General features: G+C 40.2%; 1 protein-coding gene across 8 annotated transcripts in view; it reads left to right on the top strand.

Annotated features, from left to right (window-relative positions):
* Positions 1-8664, top strand: part of fcho2 (FCH and mu domain containing endocytic adaptor 2) — a 101002-nt gene extending 92338 nt beyond the window's left edge. For all 8 annotated transcript variants that reach the window (XM_031808838.1, XM_031808836.1, XM_031808842.1 and 5 more), the window contains 2 exons: positions 4664-4893; positions 5159-8664. In XM_031808838.1, the coding sequence (XP_031664698.1) occupies positions 4664-4893; positions 5159-5181 (253 nt within the window). In that variant the 3' untranslated portion in view covers positions 5182-8664. The remainder of the gene's footprint in view (positions 1-4663; positions 4894-5158) is intronic.
* The last annotated feature ends 10070 nt before the right edge of the window (positions 8665-18734 follow it).

Here is an 18734-nt window from a genome sequence, read left to right as displayed (position 1 = left end):
CCAGAAAAACACATGTCAAAAATGTTATAAATTGATTTTCATTTTAATGAGGGAAATAACTATTTGACCCCCTCTCAATCAGAAAGATTTCTGGCTCCCAGGTGTCTTTTATACAGGTAACGAGCTGAGATTAGGAGCACGCTCTTAAAGGGAGTGCTCCTAATCTCAGTTTGTTACCTGTATTAAAGACACCTGTCCACAGAAGCAGTCAATCAGATTCCAAACTCCCCACCAAGACCAAAGAGCTCTCCAAGGATGTCAGGGACAAGATTGTAGACCTACACAACCCCCCAGCTGACAAGGTACAAATCTGTCGTTCTGCCCCTGAACAGGCAGTTAACCCACTGTTCCTAGGCCGTCATTGAAAATAAGAATTTGTTCTTAACTGACTTGCCTAGTTAAATAAAGGTAAAATAAAAAATAAAAAAGAGTAGTGGGACAAAATCCCTCCTGAGATGTGTGCAAACCTGGTGGCCAACTACAAGAAATGTCTGACCTCTGTGATTGCCAACAAGGGTTTTGCCACTAAGTCATGTTTTGCAGAGGGGTCAAATACTTATTTCCCTCATTAAAATGCAAATGAATTTATAAAATTTGACATGCATTTTTCTGGATTTTTTTGTTGTTATTCTGTCTCTCACTGTTCAAATAAACCTACCATTAAAATGTTAGACTGATCATTTCTTTGTCGGTGGGCAAATGTACAAAATCAGCAGGGGATCAAATACTTTTTTCCCTCATAGTATATAACAATCTGTTGGTGGCAATAATTTTATAAACTCAGCAAAAAATGAAACGTCCCTTTTTCAGGACCCTGTCTTTCAAAGATAATTCATAAAAATCCAAATAACTTCACAGATTGTAAAGGGTTTTAACACTGTTTCGCATGCTTGTTCAATGAACCATAAACAGTTAATGAACATGCACCTGTGGAACTGTCATTAAGACATTAACAGCTTACAGACGGTAGGCAATTAAGGTCACAGTTATGAAAACGTAGGACACTAAAAGAGGCCTTTCTACTGACTCTGAAGAACACCAAAAGCAAGATGCCCAGGGTCCCTGCTCATCTGCGTGAACGTGCCTTAGGCATGCTGCAAGGAGGCATGAGGACTGCAGATGTGGCCAGGGCAATAAATTGCAATGTCTGTACTGTGAGACGCCTAAGACAGCGCTACAGGGAGACAGGACGGACAGCTGATCGTCCTCGCAGTGGCAGACCACGTGCAACAACACCTGCACAGGATCGGTACATCACACCTGCGGGACAAGAGAAAACAACCTAGATATATCGCAAGACTAGTCCTTTTTTTAAATGTCCATTACATGCAAGACATATTTAATGTAGTCCTCATATAGCCTGTTGTAATTCCGACAAAAAAAGGAGGAAGGAAAAGGGAACAGATTCTAACGGCCGCTAATGACTGCTATTAAAAATGTGTCTTAGGCATCACACTGCCCATAAAGGAATACCCTAGTTTAACTTACAATCGACTCTGACACAGCCATGGCACGATAGCCAAGAATACATGCATTACTGACAATACAGAGCGAGTAAACCTGTAAAACCAACCCTCTCTCCACCGATACACATTTTGTTTTTATTCCAGGGTCGTTGCATTATCACCTCGGCTGTTTTACTCATAGGCCTATATCATTAGACTCAATAATATAAAAGGTAGCATAAATAGCTTATATAGAAATATAATATACCTCTCTCTCCCTTAGGGAAGTGCTTCCATAAGCCAGTGATTGTGTTAGTTTTACCTTTGACTTCAATCAGTTTATCTGTCTTAACCAGCCCGCCACACACTAATAGAAACAACAACCCTGTAGACAATACCTACTCCATTTGCCGGTGTGTATCGGAACAATAATCATCCTTTACATTTTTTATATTGAGATTTATATTTTAAATGTAAAAGGGTAATAACACCAATTATTTTAAGATCGTATAGGACTATTCCAATAGAGAACCTAGGCAGGTTTTTAGTTATATAATAATTTAGCCTTATAATAAATCTATTAATATTTATTACGTTTTATCTTAAAAGCTAATCGTTTCCGATTCACATCGGCAAACAAGGGCCGCACTATATAACAGCGTTTAAGTCATAATATACCCGACCTCTACAATTAGGCCATATCTTATCAAACTGAAAAAAAACAACCTTGGTATTTCTAATGTTCAATCTTCAAATTAAATAAATAAACAATCAGAAAGAAAAAAGATCAGCCTTACCCAACTTCGCCTTCCCCTGAATCAAAACCTGATACTACGTCCAAAGTTCCATATTGCCTAAATAGAAAAAGGAGAAGTTCATCATACCCATTCTGCATTACCACAAGTCCAACCTTATTTTAAGTCCACATAGTCCACGGTTCCATACTGTATGAAAAAGACAAATAAAAGTAGTTCATGTAAAAAACAAATCAATCAAATCAAATGTTATTAGTCACAGGCGCCGAATACAACAGGTGTAGAACTTACAGTGACATGCTTACTTACGAGCCCCTTATCCGACAGTGCAGTTTAAAAAAATACGGATAAGAGATAAAAGTAACAAGTAATTAAAGAGGAGGAGTAAAAAATAACAATATATACAGGGGCACCGGTTAGTTGAATCCATATGTTTACTGTGTAATGCGGTGCAAATATGGATCTGGAAACTTATTCAACAGGAGGTAGCTATCACTCACAGCCACGTTGTAATCTTTTAGTCCTTGAACATTTGGTTGTTGACATATAATTTATCGACCACTAGACGAACATTCTGCTTCTCTGCTCGGAGCCTTTTGAAAGTGGGGTACAGGGCACGTCGTCTCGCCACTATTTCATGAGGAAATTGTTCATTAATAGAGAATGGGGTGTTCTCCCCTACCCTGTTGTAACTAGGCAATTTTCATGTTGTAGTGGGTTAGCATAGCTACGATCGGACGGGGCCTTCCCTCTGCTCTGCCACCGAAACGGTGAGCCCGTTTGAAAATCAATTGTTTCCACCTGTTCGTCCGTCATTTTGAGATTAATTTTCATGAACACCTTGACTTTTTCCCTTTATGCCCATTATAACAATTATAACAATATTATTTTTCATACTTCTGCACTTCAGATTAAGTAATTCGACTTTCATTGTTTTATCATACCAGAGCCTCTCTGTAGTGTCTTTTAGGGAGTCCACGGTAGTTTTCAATATCTTATTATCCGCTCGTATTTCTTCCAGCATTTTATTAGTGTAATCCATTCCTGTTTTTAAGGCCTCAACCTCCCGCAGTAGCCCATGCAATAGATCCAGTTTTTTTTAACTGCTTGCTCATACTTGTAAGCAATGCTCCATCTTCTGGAGACATAGTTATAAAAACGTCCCACTCCAATGTTACATTTGGAATTTTAGACGGCTTCTCTTCAGTTTCGCTCGCAGAACTCGATTAAAGGTCTTCTCTTGTTCGCTTCTTTTTCGAGCATATCAAAATGCTGATCAATAAGTAGCTCCAGAGTCTCAATATTATCCAGAATGTTTGTTTCATAGTTATCAGCTAATCCTCAATTTTTGTGATGAATTCATGGGACAAGCTCTTCCTACCACGCTACCACCTGCCAGTCACTGATGCTTTGATATATTGCTTGCTTGATTGATTCGAATTGACTGACTCTTATTGGTAAATTTGATTTTCCATTACAAAAACAGACCACAACAGTCAAGACAGCACAGCACTGGCATCAGCTGTGAGCATGGTTAATGTTGTACTGTACTTATCGCTAGCATTACATGTGTTTTTTGTTGTTGTATATCTGTAGTAATAGCAGTGTTTCCTCTAGGATTTTTTTCTGGAGTGGGGGTAGAGGTAGTGGCGAGGGTGGGGTCTTCCTGAATGACTGTGAGGTCATTTTTTTTACACATTTTTTAAAAGGACATTCCTACTCCAAAATGCATGAACATTTAATTATGTTCTCTTTGAAATTAATTTATTTTTACCACATTTGAAATTTGAGGACTCTTTTAATTATATTTCTTGAACTCAATGACATCACCAGCCAATTCTATATTAACCCCCAAAGAATTTAGCTAGCTTAACATTACTGCATCTTAGCTAACAATTATTACCTGTGTCTATTGGCTACACATCCAGGATTACACGCTAGCTAGCTAGTTACCTTGGAGGTTTCTCGGACGATCTGATGAGTATCTGAAGATATGTAACTTTACAACTTGTCACTCTGATTTCAAAAGCCCTTCTGTGCAGAAAAACATTTTGAATTCTATATATACTTTATATAAACATTGCATTCTGAAAGTATTCAGACCCCTTGACTTCTTCCACATTTTGTTATGTTACCGCCTTATTCTGAAATGTATAAAATATTTTTTTCCCCTCATCAATCATTCTCAGACCCTTTCCCCATAATGACAAAGCGAAAACAGGTTTCTAGATTTTTTGGCATAATTTTTGAAAATAATAAACAGAAACACTATTTACATAAGTATTCTCACACCCTTTGCTATGAGACTCACAATTTACCTTTATTTGTCAGTGGTGGCAACGATTTTAAAATGAATGAATTTAGGGGAAACACTGAATAGTATATTTCTGTTTGTCATGTCTCTATGGTAGAGTGGAAATGCAACTGCTTGTGTAAGATACTTCTTTCATCTCTTTCCACCAGGAACTCAGAGCTGAATAAGTCTCTATGGAAGCTGAGTGATATCTCAGAGAAGTCTGATAATGAAGGCTCGGGGTCTCTGAGAGCTAAGTTTGAGCTGTCGGACGGCCCGTCCACCCCAACCACCCTGGCTGTGCAGTTTATGAGCGAGGGGAGCACGCTGTCAGGGGTGGACATGGAGCTGTTGGGAGTCGGGTACAGACTGTCCCTCAATAAGAAGAGGTTTGCCACAGGTATGTATAGGACCAAGATCTAGACACAGAATCTGACACCTGATAAAGGCTTCTGCAGCCAAAACATATGGGTACAGGAGTAAAGCAAAGGAGCATATAACATGTATGGTAGATTTTCTTTCCTACTCACCACATAATCTATTCTTAGATCTATTCTTCTTTGTATCTGTTGTGACTTGAGGTGAAGACACTCCCTTTTGGTTAGTCAAATGTGAATGATGTGGTCTATACTGGGGTCTAATGTCTGTGTTCCTTATTCTCCTAGGTCGTTACATGGCAGACTGTTGAGTAGGCACACTGGCCTGGACCCCCAAGCACAACGGCTCTATTGAAAGTTTTTATTTTCAATAGTTTAGTCTTTTTTGTCATATTTATGGAAAGGGAGGGTTAGAGGGGAGAGGTGCAAGCGAATACAACAGGTTTTTGTGACACATCCAGACATTTTGTAAACCGTCTTAATATTATGTCCCAATGGACCCATCTGTCCCCGGGAAGAGAGCTTCTTACTGCAGTAAAGCAGCACTGAGTATTGAACACTGTTTTTTTTTTTATAATAAAATCAAAATAAACGTTGGGCTGTCAGGAAATGTAAAGGTATAGATATTGAGAAGTGTAATGCTTTCTGATTTAATTCAGACTTTTATAAAGTCAGAATCGTAGTGTTTTGTTATGTATAGGTGACAATGTATGGCTTATATATAAATATATATATATTATATCAACAACAACAAAAAAATGGGGGAAAATTCTGCACTAACAATCTTTCCGGACATTTTATTTTCTCCTTTGTAAATGTTCTGTGTATTCCACTGAAGCTCTTGAGTAACAAAGATTTTGTGTAAAACAGTGAGAAGAGAAGATGTGAGTAGAGGAGTGGAAAGGCCAAACTATCTTCCCTCACCCCCTCTCCTTCTCTTCTCCAGTCGAAATACGGTCGCTGAGTATTGTACTTTGCAAGACTTAACTCGAGATCTCTTTTTACAGATTTTTTTTTTCTGGGCTCTTCCTATTCTGATTGTGTGCAATGAAGAAATTGAAGTAGAAGCTGTCTTAAACTAAACAGCTTCTCTAAAACTGTCATAGCACAAGCTTAATTGGTTGTGTGTTGCTTCAGACAACCATACAAAGTACAATTTAAGTGTTCTCGTTCAAAGGCAAAAAACAATTTGTGTGCTGCACGTTTCGTCACAATATTGTTTTGAACATTGGTTTTAGGACTGATGCCTGACTGATCATTCCACTCAATGCATTGTCAATTGGTGCTGATGAATATTTAATCAAAAGTGCATTACAGTGGCTTGGAAATATAATTACATTACTAAAGAAGGAAAATAATTAGTAGGAAAACCTTTTGTCAACATTTTGATCTTGCTATATTGACTTTAGATTTAGTGTAATGTTTGCTGGCTAGCTAAGATTGAGAGGAAACCACCGGATGGCTAACGTTAGCATTGCTAGCTATCAACATTTCCATCTGCATAAAGGACATTTGACAACATCATAATGATGGCAAAGTTGTTTCTTACTAAATATTTGCCTACTTTAGAAATGACATCGTATATCCACTATAGTGTAATTTAGACAAAACACTCATTAGTCCCCGTTCAAAGTCATTAGCCCACATTCTACTTTTGGGTATCAATATGGCTGTGACGTCTAGAACATCGATAACAATGGCAATGACACGGCCGAGTGACAGGCACAACTCATACTGAACTGACCTCAGTGCCTCTTCTTACTGTGGATAAATTCATTGAGAAACGTGCCTATCTTTTCTTTCTGCCCTTTGTATGTTAAAAAACACCGCTAACAAAAAAGAAAGCACTAGTCTTGTGCCAGTTGTTGTTTTATAATAGTACTGTTTTTGGACATTGAAAGGAAAATGCCTCCAGTTTCTACACCAGTCAAACCCAAAGGCATCTGTCTTCCAGAAACCACTGATCCAGTGGACTCACTGTCTCAGTTCGCTCTTTGCTACGATGTCTTTTCTATCTGGGGTATTTTTCTCTCTTTGATCAGAGAGAGATCTTTGTTCCCAAAAAGCCTTCTGTCTATTTATTAAGAGCACTGGACAACCTACTGACCTTGCTTCTTAATCAAAATCAGGCCAAATCAATTCTAGAAATGCCTTAAGAAAATATACCTTGACATCTGTTGATGACGGTAATAAAATGCAGTTGGGATAGGTTACATACTGCAACTGCCATGTTTGCCTGTGAGGAGAGAGACAGACAAAGGTTCTTGGTGCTGACTCGATGTCATACTGAGTGATTCATTCTTGCCTTATATACCAATGGAGGACCAGTATCTAGATGGGCTACATCTCCTAGATGGAGGGATATGCATGCACGTTATGTAGCAGTTAGTTCTATCAATATCACAAACATGTTTGTGTATGCCTTTTTCATCCAATGCCTCCTCCCCAAAACCATTGTTTTGACATAGGTAAATGATCAGTACTGTAATGTCATTACAAACATTGATAATGGGCACATCAGCAACACTGTGATTGTGGACTATTTTCTAAAGGCCCCTCTAGGCATTGTAGGTTACTTCAATACTAGATGTGTACTGTTACTGTCCATTCTGTATGTGGCCATCTGACCACTGTATCCTTGTAGACACCTGGTCTTTGGAACAGTTAATGTTTGATACTGTTAACGTTCTTGCTGCTTCTGAAATGACAGCCTATGCCCCACAGTATATAGTTCAATTATTTTGTTTAATAGTAGTGCACTATGGAATAGTGTGCCATTTCAGAGGCACTATGAGTAGATCTGGTTAATCCAAGCCTTTCGCATACTTGTATAAAAAGATGCCTTTCGTCTCATCGCATCATTTACTAGTTAATATGTGATCCGCCCATAGAGATAGAGGACTCATCTCCATATATCCATCTAGTCTCTTCTCTATCTATCTCTATATATCTCTGTATCCAACCTATCCTCAAAATGAAACTGTTCAGTACAACAACAAAATACTTAGTCCATGTGGCCACAGAATTTAATAACTATGAGAAAGAAGTAATTATTGTTTAACAATGTTGATGTTTAAAATATTATTTGTTTTGTACACAGTATGATTCGGTCAAGATTTTGTTTTGTAAGGGCATGGATTCATCTGAATCACCACTTTTTTATTGGAAATTTTTAAATTGTATGTACAATTGTTTTTAAAGATGACATTTGCAACCTTCAGTAGAATTGTAGAGGCAGATACATACTTTAGTTGTATGATGGGTAAAATAATACACAAAAAAACATTTATTTAAATATCTTCAAGAACACTATATGACACCATACTGTCCCAAACAAATGATGTGCAAAACAAATGTAGCAGGTGAGGAACGTTTAGAGAGGAACAACATATTTTTGTGGCGTTCTCCTTTAAACAGCACAGGCTACTCTCGATTCACCCCTTCGATCAGAGAAACACCACACAGAAACGGGAATATATATGCAACGTATATTTAGCAAGCTGGTTCTTGCTGTCTCTACATAACAACCTGTGATTTGTTTTTGTTAACTTTTTTTTTGGGGGGGGGGGGGCTTGTCATCATGGTAATTCTTTGTATGTATGTCTGTCAAAAAGGATAGTTAAAAAAGCAAAATTGTGTGTATATGATTTCTCATGAAATGTAATGTACATTTTTACAAATATCTCAGCCACTTTTTTTCTGTTCTTTTCATGATCGATCTCAATATGCCTGTATTAAATGTGTAATATATGAATATATACATGTGTATATAAAAATGACTACTTAAAATGGTGTCTTTTGTATGTTGTTTTTTTCTTCCTGTGCACCTGTGTGAATCATCTAGATTCTAAATGTAGATCCTAAATTCATGATGATGCCTTATAAGGCTATTGTCAAAGGGAGATCATTCTGAGATCGCTATCATGTCAAAAAGAAAATCAGACATGAACCCTTTGTCAACTAAAGGTAAATTCATAACTTGGTCACTATGTGCAAGAACAATCTAAGGGACACACTTGCATAATATTGCTTTTTAAGAAATGACAGTTGAGATAGAGCCTTGATTTAGGTCTGATTTGAGTTTGGGGATCTCAACAAGCCCAGGCTCTGAATGAAAAACAGAGGGTGATGAGACCTTGTTAGTATGAACCCTATTACAGCAGTGCATTCGGAGCAATTTTCTCACTGACCTTCCAGAGACCTTATTATGTCCAACTGACTGGCCTTTGCCTCTCTTCTCCTGTCCTGGCTTCATTCAGCCCCACAATGACTTTAGAGTATTTAAGTCAACAAATGACCGGTTACTGTTAGGATGACCATATTCTCTGATTTTTAGTATAGGGAAAAGGACTTGAAGTGGAATAAATATAACCTGATAGCCTAACTATACCCACTGCTCATATGAACGGTCCTGGCTGTGTTTCTTTTTCTTCAGTCAGGCTGAGTTGGCCTTCAGAGACTAGCAACACATCCAATGAATTCACTGGTACACCTTTTAGCCTAATTTATTCAGCTAATTAGCCCCCTGACACTCACAATCTGTGAGATGTAATTGTGTGTACATATCCACCCACCCATGTGTGTACAGTGTGTGTGAGTATGTGTGCGTGCGTTGCTTAATTTTGCTCATGGCTGACCATTTTGTTTCATAAAGTTCCATACAGCCACTGTCTGTACAGCATACTCTATTCAAGATGTATCATTCTGAACATTTCATAATGAGGGCATTGAAGCTATTTCACATGTGATGTATAAGCAGTGGCCTACAGTAGACCGACCATCTGAGAGAGGGAGTGTGTCACGGGAGACGAGATGAGAGCATCAGGCTCTGAGGCTGAGGTAATGGCGTGTGCGTACGGGCACTACATCCGCCTCCTTGTGCATATTTACACAGCCAGTCATGCCTTATGTCACAGCTGCTCCACTTCCAGACCTCCTTGCTAATTGAAATAAAGCTTCTCTGAGCCGCCTGGTCGGTCGGCCTGCCGTTCCTCAGGCACTCTCTCTCTCTCTGACCTCTCTCTCAGACCTCTGACTGTGGTTTGTTCGTTTAATTCCGTCGATATATATAACCAAAATGTCAATTTATTTGGCGTGTTTGATCCAGAAAAACACTGGTTCCAACTTGCGCAACGTGACTACAAATTATCTCAAAAGTTACCTGTAAACTTTGCCAAAACATTTCAAACTACTTTTGTAATACAACTTTAGGTATGAATAATCGATACAATTGAAGACTGGATGATCTGTGTTCAATACAGGAAGAAAACAAACTGACGCTACCTTTCGGGTCACGCGCCTCTAACAAACAGTACACTTGAAGTAACCCTCGTTTTGAACAGGGCTACTTCTTCATTACACAAAGGAAAAACCTCAACAAATTTCTAAAGACTGGTCACATCCAGTCGAAGCGGTAGTAACTGCAAGAAGGTCCCTTGGAAATCTGGATTCCCAATGAAAACTCATTGACAATAGTGACCAAAAAAGAAAATCTAAATGGTTTTTCCTCTGGGTTTCACCTGCTATATAAGTTATGTTATACTCACAGACATTATTCAAACAGTTTTAGAAACTTCAGAGTGTTTTCTATCCAAATATACTAATAATATGCATATCTTATCTTCTGGGGATGAGTAGCAGGCAGTTGAATTTGGGCATGCATTTCATCCGGACGTGAAAATACTGCCCCGTCACCAAGAAGTTTAAGACAACTTCCGAATAGTAAGACGTATAAAAGCAATAGATACCATTAATAAGAAGGGACTAGAAGCATCGTATACCGAGTGACTAGGACAGGCAATCCCCATGCTATTGTGGAGGATTTAATTATTCCTGCTGCCACAGATATGGCTGGGACAATGCTGGAGGAAAAGGCCAAAAAAACTATACAGACAATGTCTTCATCAAACAACACTGTTTCACATCGCATCAGTCATGGCTGGAGATGTTTTGAAACAATTACTGCTTCGCATCCAAGCCAGTGAATTCTATGCATTACAGCTGGATGAGTCAACAGACTTGGCAGGCCTGACACAGCTCCTGGTATATTCCCATTACGTTTATGGGGGGTCAATTAAGGAAGACATCCTCTTCTGCAAACCACTGGAAACCAGCACAACAGGAGAGGATATTTTTTAAATACTGGACAGCTTTGTGACATCAAATGGACGTTGGTGGTCAATAATTGTTGGTATCTGAACTGATGGCGCAAAAGCCATGAGACATAGTGGAGTGGTAATGCGGGTGCAAGCAGTTAAACCCGATGCCACTTGGGTACACTGCAGCATCCACCGAGAGGCTCTTGCTGCCTTGGGAATGCCTGACAGCTTGAAATACGTTTTGGACACTACAGTGAAAATGGTAACTTTGTTAAAGCAAGGCCCCTGAACTCTTGTGTATTTTCTGCATTATGCAATGATATGGGCAGCGACCATGTAACGCTTTTGTAACATACAGAAGAAGTGTGCTGGTTATCAAGGGGAAAATGACTTTGTTTTTATTGAGTGACAAGCTTCAAGTTTTCAAGTTCAAGTTTACTGACCATAATTTTCACTTGTCTGACCGCTTGCATGATGACGAGTTTCTCACATGACTGGCCTATCTGGGTGATGTTTTTTCACGCCTGAATGATCTGAATCTAGGATTACAGGGACTCTCAGCAACTATATTCAATGTGCGGGACAGAATTGAGGCTATGATTAAGAAGTTGGAGCGCTTCTCTGTCTGCATTAAATTCTTATGGCTGCAGTTGCAGTATTGAGTAGCTTGGATGAAAGTTGCCCAGAGTAAACGGCCTGCTCCTCAGTCCCAGTTGCTAATATATGCATATTATTATTAGTATTGGATGGGAAACACTCTGAAATTTCTAAAACTGTTTGAATGATGTCTGTGAGTATAACAGAACTCGTATGGCAGGCAAAAACCTGAGAAGAAATCCAAACAGGAAGTGGGAAATCTGAGGTTGGTTGATTTTCAACCATGCCCCTATTGAATACACAGTGGGATAATGGTTACAGTGCCTTGCGAAAGTATTCGGCCCCCTTGAACTTTGCGACCTTTTACGACATTTCAGGCTTCAAACATAAAGATATAAAAAACTGAAAAAATGTCAGTCTCTCGATGTGCAAAACTGATAGAGACATACCCAAAGTGACTTACAGCTGTAATCGCAGCAAAAGGTGGCGCTACAAAGTATTAACTTAAGCGGGCTGAATAATTTTGCACGCCCAATTTTTCTGTTTTTGATTTGTTAAAAAAGTTGTTCCACTTAAATGTCGTTCCACTTCATGATTGTGTCCCACTTGTTGTTGATTCTTCACAAAAAAATACATTTTTATATCTTTATGTTTGAAGCCTGAAATGTGGCAAAAGGTCGCAAAGTTCAAGGGGGCAGAATACTTTCGCAAGGCACTGTATGTTGCACTTCATAAGGCTTCCAGTAGATGTCAACCGTCTTTAGAAACTTGTTTGAGGATTCTACTGTGAAGTGAGACTGAATGAGAAGAGAATGAGTATGGTCTGCCATGAGCTGACCATGCTCTGACCATGCGCGTTTACATGAGAGGGAGCTCTGTTCCATCGCACTTCTGAAGACAATGGAATTCTCCGGTTGGAACATTATTGACGTTTTAAAAAATCCTAAAGATTGATTCCATACATCGTTTGACAGGTTTCTACGGACAGGAACGGAACTTTTTGACATTTCGTCTGCAACTAGGGAACGCGGTTCATGACTTTGGATTTGTTTACCAAATGTGCTAACAAAAGTAGCTCTTTGGACATAAATGATGGACATTATTGAACTAAATCAAACACTAGGAACTAGTATTCCTGGGAGTGCATTCTGATGAAGATCATCAAAGGTAAGTGAATATTTATAATGCTATTTATGACTTCTGTTGACTACCCAATATGGCAGGATATCTTTTTGGCTGCTTTGTTGTCTGAAAGCTGTACTCAGATTATTGCATGGTTTGCTTTTTCAGTAAAGTATTTTTTAAATCTGACACAGCGGTTGCATTAAGGAGAAGTGTATCTATATTTCCATATCTAACAATTGTATTTTCATCGACATTTATAATGAGTATTTCTGTAAAATGATGTGGCTCTGCAATATCACCGGATGTTTTTGGAACTAGTGAACGTAACGCGGCAATGTATAATGAGATTTTTTTATATAAATATGCACTTTATCGAACAAAACATATGTATTGTGTAAAATGAAGTCCTATGAGTGTCATCTGATGAAGATCATCAAAGGTTAGTAATTCATTTTATCTCTATTTGTGCTTTTTGTGACTCCTCTCTTTGGCTGGAAAAATGGCTGAATATTTCTGTGACTTGGTGGTCACCTAACATAATCGCTTTCGCTGTAAAGCCTATTTAAAATCGGACACTTTGGTGGGATTATCAACAAGATTACCTTTAAAATGGTATAAGATACATGTATGTTTGAGAATTTTTATAATAAGATTTCTGTTGTTTGAATTTGTCGCTCTGCACTTTCACTGGCTGTTGTTATATCAATCCCGTTAACGGGATTGCAGCCCTAAGAAGTATAACAAGGACAACACACAGGTCTTTCCATCATTGTATGATTTTTTGTGTGCAAATGAACTCAAGCTTACGGACAATGTCAAATGTGATATAGCGAAGCACCTGAGTGAATTGGGTGCCCAATTACACAGGTACTTTAACGAAACGGATAACACAAACAACTGGACTTGTTATCCCTTTCATGTCCTTCCTCCAGTCCACTTACCGATATCTGAACAAAAGAGCCTCATCGAAATTGCAACAAGCTGTTCTGTGAAAATTTTATCAGAAGCCACTGCCAGATTTCTGGATTGGGCTGCGCTCCTGCCTTGGCAAATTGTGCTGTTAAGACACAGATGCCCCACGCACCTATGTGAGAGAGTGGATTCTCGGCCCTCACTAGCATGAAAAATAAATACAGGCACAGACTGTGTGTGGAAAATGATTTCAGATTGAGACACTCTCCAACACAACACAACATTGCAGAGTTATGTGCATCCTTTCAAGCACACCCTTCTCATTAACCTGTGGCTATTCACAATTTTTGATAAACAAAAATTGTAAGATGGCTAAATAAAGACCAAAATGATTTATTATTATTATATTATTATTTGTGCCCTGGTCCTATAAGAGCTCTTTGTCACTTCCCACGAGCCGGGTTGTGACAAAAACTGACACTCATTCTTATAATTGTATCGTATAGAGTGTGGCAGGCTTACAATGGCAGTCTTACAATGGCTGACCCTGGTGCTAGAAGGGGTACGCAGCTGGAGGTTGAATTTTTGAAGGGGACTATAAAAAGTTTGGGAACCTCTGGAGTTGACTGAGAGGGTCTATGAGGGTGGTGTAGGTTGAACAAAATGTATTTGAGAGACTATAGTGTACACTTAGACTATAGCCCTGAAGGTCTATGAATCTGGTGTGGATTGAGGGGGTCAGTGTGCCTGATGTACTCTGTAAGGATATGTATCTGGTATAGATTGAGATTGTGTGTCTGGGCCTCAGATGGACTCCGATTGAGCCTGGAGCACAGGGAGCAGTTGGCCTTTGCTGGCTGCCATCACACACACACAGAGAGTCATATTTGTCCAGAGGCCCAGTGGAGCCATAGACATGAGTTATTTTAGAAATCAGAGAACGAGAGCAACATCAGTAACATTTAATTGATGTGCTTATTTGATCTCTCTCTCTAACATGAGGAAAACCATCTGAACAAACAGGGATGGTGTAAGTTTATTACATTAATATGGATTCCTATCCTCCTTCGCCACGCTCTAAAGCCCAGAAGACCTCTTCAGTATAACTCAGAGCTTGAAGTGGTACAGTTTACATCCAGGGGAATGATCTCTCATCATATTTTCCTTTGGAAGAGCAGCTCAAGCACCATGTGCATCCCCAAAGGTATCCTATTCCCTACGTAGTGCACTACTTTGACCAGAGCCTATGTGTTTCTGGTCAAAAGTAGTGCACTACATATGTGTAATCGGGTACCATTGGTGACGCAGTCCCTGAACTATTCATCCCCGCTCACTGAAAATAGGAACAAAAGGACAGGTTTCAGGACCTTTCATTCCAATGTGATAGAAAATGTATCTCTAGCTATTATTCAGTTGCATACATGTACTGTTTTCCCTCCTTTTTCTAGTGTATTTGTCAAGTTGAGTATTCACTTACTGACTCACATACAGTATGTCACATGTCACATGAAGAAAATAATTCACCAGTTAGTGTCGGTAAGTACATCAAGTATCCCGTATTTAAATCTTATTATCAAAATTACAGTTTCTTCTCAATTGGTATTCTGTGTTTGTATATTCCATAACACACTAAGAAAATGGTGCCGGAGAAGAAAGCAGACGTTTTATGTGTCCCCAACCGGTTGTGTTTTTTGTCTGTTTATTAGCATTTTTTGTAACTTATTTTATTACTTATGTTGTGCATAATGTTGCCGCTACTGTCTCTTATGACCGAAAATAACTTCTGGACATCAGGACTGCAATTACTCACCACGGTCTGGCAGAATCCTTTTTTTCTTTTAACGAGTCTGACGAGCCTGACGTGAACGATATACGGCTTCCCTGGGAACAGGTCCAGATCCCCGTCATTTGTGTGAAGAGGAGCTGGAGAAAAAGGGGCAGGAGGGCGGTCTGCCTTCTGAGAATTCGTAGGTTATCGAATAAACCCCCACTTCCTTCCATTCTGCTAGCAAATGTGCATTCTTTGGAAAATGACCTACGCGCAAAATTAAACTTCCAATGGAACATTCAACACTGCAATATCTTATAGTTCACGGAGTCGTGGCTGAACGACGACACTATCAACATACAGCTGGCTGGTTATACGCTGTACCGGCAGGATAGAACAGCAGCTTCTGGTAAAGACAAAGGGCTATGTATTTTTGTAAATAACAGCTGGTGCACGATATCTAAGGAAGTCTCAAGCTATTGCTTCCCTGAGGTAGTGTGGTCTACAGCTTATCATGATATACTCTATCTAGCTAGAGAGTTTTCATCTATATTTTTCGTAGCTCTTTTACCACAGTCAGAGGCTGGCACAAAAATAGCATTGAATGAGCTGTATTCTGCCATAAGCAAACAATAAAACGCCCACACAGAGGCAGCTCTCCTAGTTGCCGGCGACTGTAATGCAGAGAAACTTAAATCAGTTTTACCAAATTTCTATCAGCATGTTAAATGTGCAACCAGAGGGAAAGAACCTCTGGACCACCTTTACTCCACACACAGAGACACATACAAAGCTCTCTCCTGCCCTCCATTTGGCAAAGCTGACCATAATTCTATCCTCCTGATTGCTGTTACAAGCAAAAATTTAAGCAGGAAGCACCAGTGACTAGATCAATAAAAAAGTGGTCAGATGAAGCAGATGCTAAGCTACAGGACTATTTTGCTACCACAGACTGGAATATGTTCCAAGATTCCTCCGATGACATTGAGGAGTACACCACATCAGTCATTGGCTTCATCAATAAGTGCATCAATGACGTCGTCCCCACAGTGACCATATGTACCTACCCCAACCAGAAGCCATGGATTACAGGCAACATTCACACTGAGCTAAAGGCTAGAGCTGCCGCTTTCAAGGACGGGACTCTAACCCAGAAGCTCTTAAGAAATCCCGCTATGCCCTCTGACAAACCATCAAACAGGCAAAGCGTCTATACAGGACTAAGATCAAATCGTATTACACCGGCTCTGACACTTGTTGGATGTGGCAGGGCTTGCAAACCATTACAGACTATAAAGGGAAGCACAGCTGAGAGCTGCCCAGTGACACGAGCCTACCAGACGAGCTAAACTACTTCTATGCTCGCTTCGAGGCAAATAACACTGAAACATGCATGAGAGCACCAGCTGTTCCAGAAGACTGTGTGATCACGCTCTCCGCAGCCGATAAGTAAGACCTTTAAACAGGTCAACATTCACAAGGATTACAAGGACGTGTACTGCGAGCATGCGCTGACCAACTAGCAAGTGTCTTCACTGACATTTTCAACCTCTCCCTGTCCAAGTCTGTAATACTAACATGTTTTAAGCAGACCACCATAGTGCCTATGCCCAAGAACACTAAGGTAACCTGCCTAAATGACTACCGACCCATAGCGCTCACATCTGTAGCCATGAAGTGCTTTGAAAGGCTGGTCATGGCTCACATCAACACCATTATCACAGAAACTCTAGACCCACTCCAATTTGCATACCTCCCCAACAGATCCACAGATAATGCAATCTCTATTGCACTCTCTATTGCATACACTAATCTTTCTCACCTGTACAAAAGGAACACCTATTTGAGAATGCTATTCATTGATGACAGCTCAGCGTTCAACACCTTAGTGCCCACGAAGCTTATCCATAAGCTAAGGACCCTGGGACATAACACCTCCCTCTGCAACTGGGTCCTGGACTTCCTGACAGGCCGACCCCAGGTGGTAAGGATAGGTAACAACACATCCGCCATGCTGATCCTCAACAAGGGGCCCCTCAGGGGTGCGTGCTCAGTCCCCTCCTCTACTGTTTCACTCATGACTGCACGGCCAGGCACAACTCCAAAACCAAGTTTGCTGATGACACAACCTGATCACCGACAACAACCTCTTCCTCAACGTGATCAAGACAAAGGAGATGATTGTGGACTACAGGAAAAAGAGGACCAAGCACGCCCCCATTCTCATCAATGGGGCTGCAGTGGAGCAGGTTGAGAGCTTCAAGGCCCTTGGTGTCCACATCACCAACAAATTAACATGGTCCAATCACACCAAGACAGTCGTCAAGAGGGCATGACAAAACCTATTCCCCCTCAGGAGACTGAAAAGATTTGGCATGGGTCCTCAGATCCTCAAAAGGTTCTACAGCTGCAGCATTCGGAGGCATCACTGCCTGGTATGGCAATTGCTCGGCCCTTGACTGCAAGGCACTACAGAGGGTAGTGTGAACGGGGCCAAGCTTCCTGCCATCCAAGACCTCTATACCAGGTGGTGTCAGAGGAAGGCCTTAAAATTGTCAAAGACTCCATCCACCCTCTTTTACACCACTGCTACTCTGTGTTGTTATCATCTATGCATAGTCACTTTAATAACTCTACCTACATGTACATATTACCTCAGCTAACCGGTGCCCCCGCACACTGACTCTGTACTGGTACCCCCCTGTATATAGTCTCGCTATTGTTATTTTACTGCTGCTGTTTAATTACTTGTTACTTTAATTTCTTATTCTTATCCGTATGTTGTTTTAAACTGCAATGTTGGTTAGGGGCTCGTAAGTAAGCTTTTCCCTTTAAGGTCTTCTCCTGTTGTATTCGGCGCTCGTGACTAATAAAATTTGATTTGACTTGCATGCTTGTCCAAGCTATCCCTTAACCTTTGCCCTCTGATCTCTTGTAGTGATGTCACAGTGTCCTTTGTCACTTCCTCTGGTATTAACAGAATAATCAGATGTAATTAGAGGGTCTTCCCGCTGGCCCTGAGTGAGTGTGCGTGTGCATGCGTGGTTGCTGGTACAGTGATTTGGTGTGTGTGTTTCTGACACCCAAAAAAACCCAGCAGGTTGAAGTGTCTGTTCCCCCCGTTCCTTGCTTCGATTGTGTGCATGAAGTCTGGCCCAAATCCAGTTAGAGGCTGGAAGTGATACAATTGGCCATCTGCCGAGGTGAACTAAAGCGGGCTCTGTGATTTGCTAGTTTTCGAAGCCGCCAGCTGTAGAGGCAGAAGCCTCTCACTCCGTTCCACAACACCCCCCCACCCCTTTGAATGTATGACTCTCTCTCTCTTTCGTTTTTTCTCTCCTCTCCTCCACTTCTCCTGCATTTT

This window comes from Oncorhynchus kisutch, linkage group LG29 (assembly GCF_002021735.2).
Source record: "Oncorhynchus kisutch isolate 150728-3 linkage group LG29, Okis_V2, whole genome shotgun sequence".
NCBI classification, from domain to species: domain Eukaryota; kingdom Metazoa; phylum Chordata; class Actinopteri; order Salmoniformes; family Salmonidae; genus Oncorhynchus; species Oncorhynchus kisutch.
The sequence above is the reverse complement of the archived record's forward strand: the minus strand, read 5'-3'. Positions and strand labels throughout refer to the sequence as shown.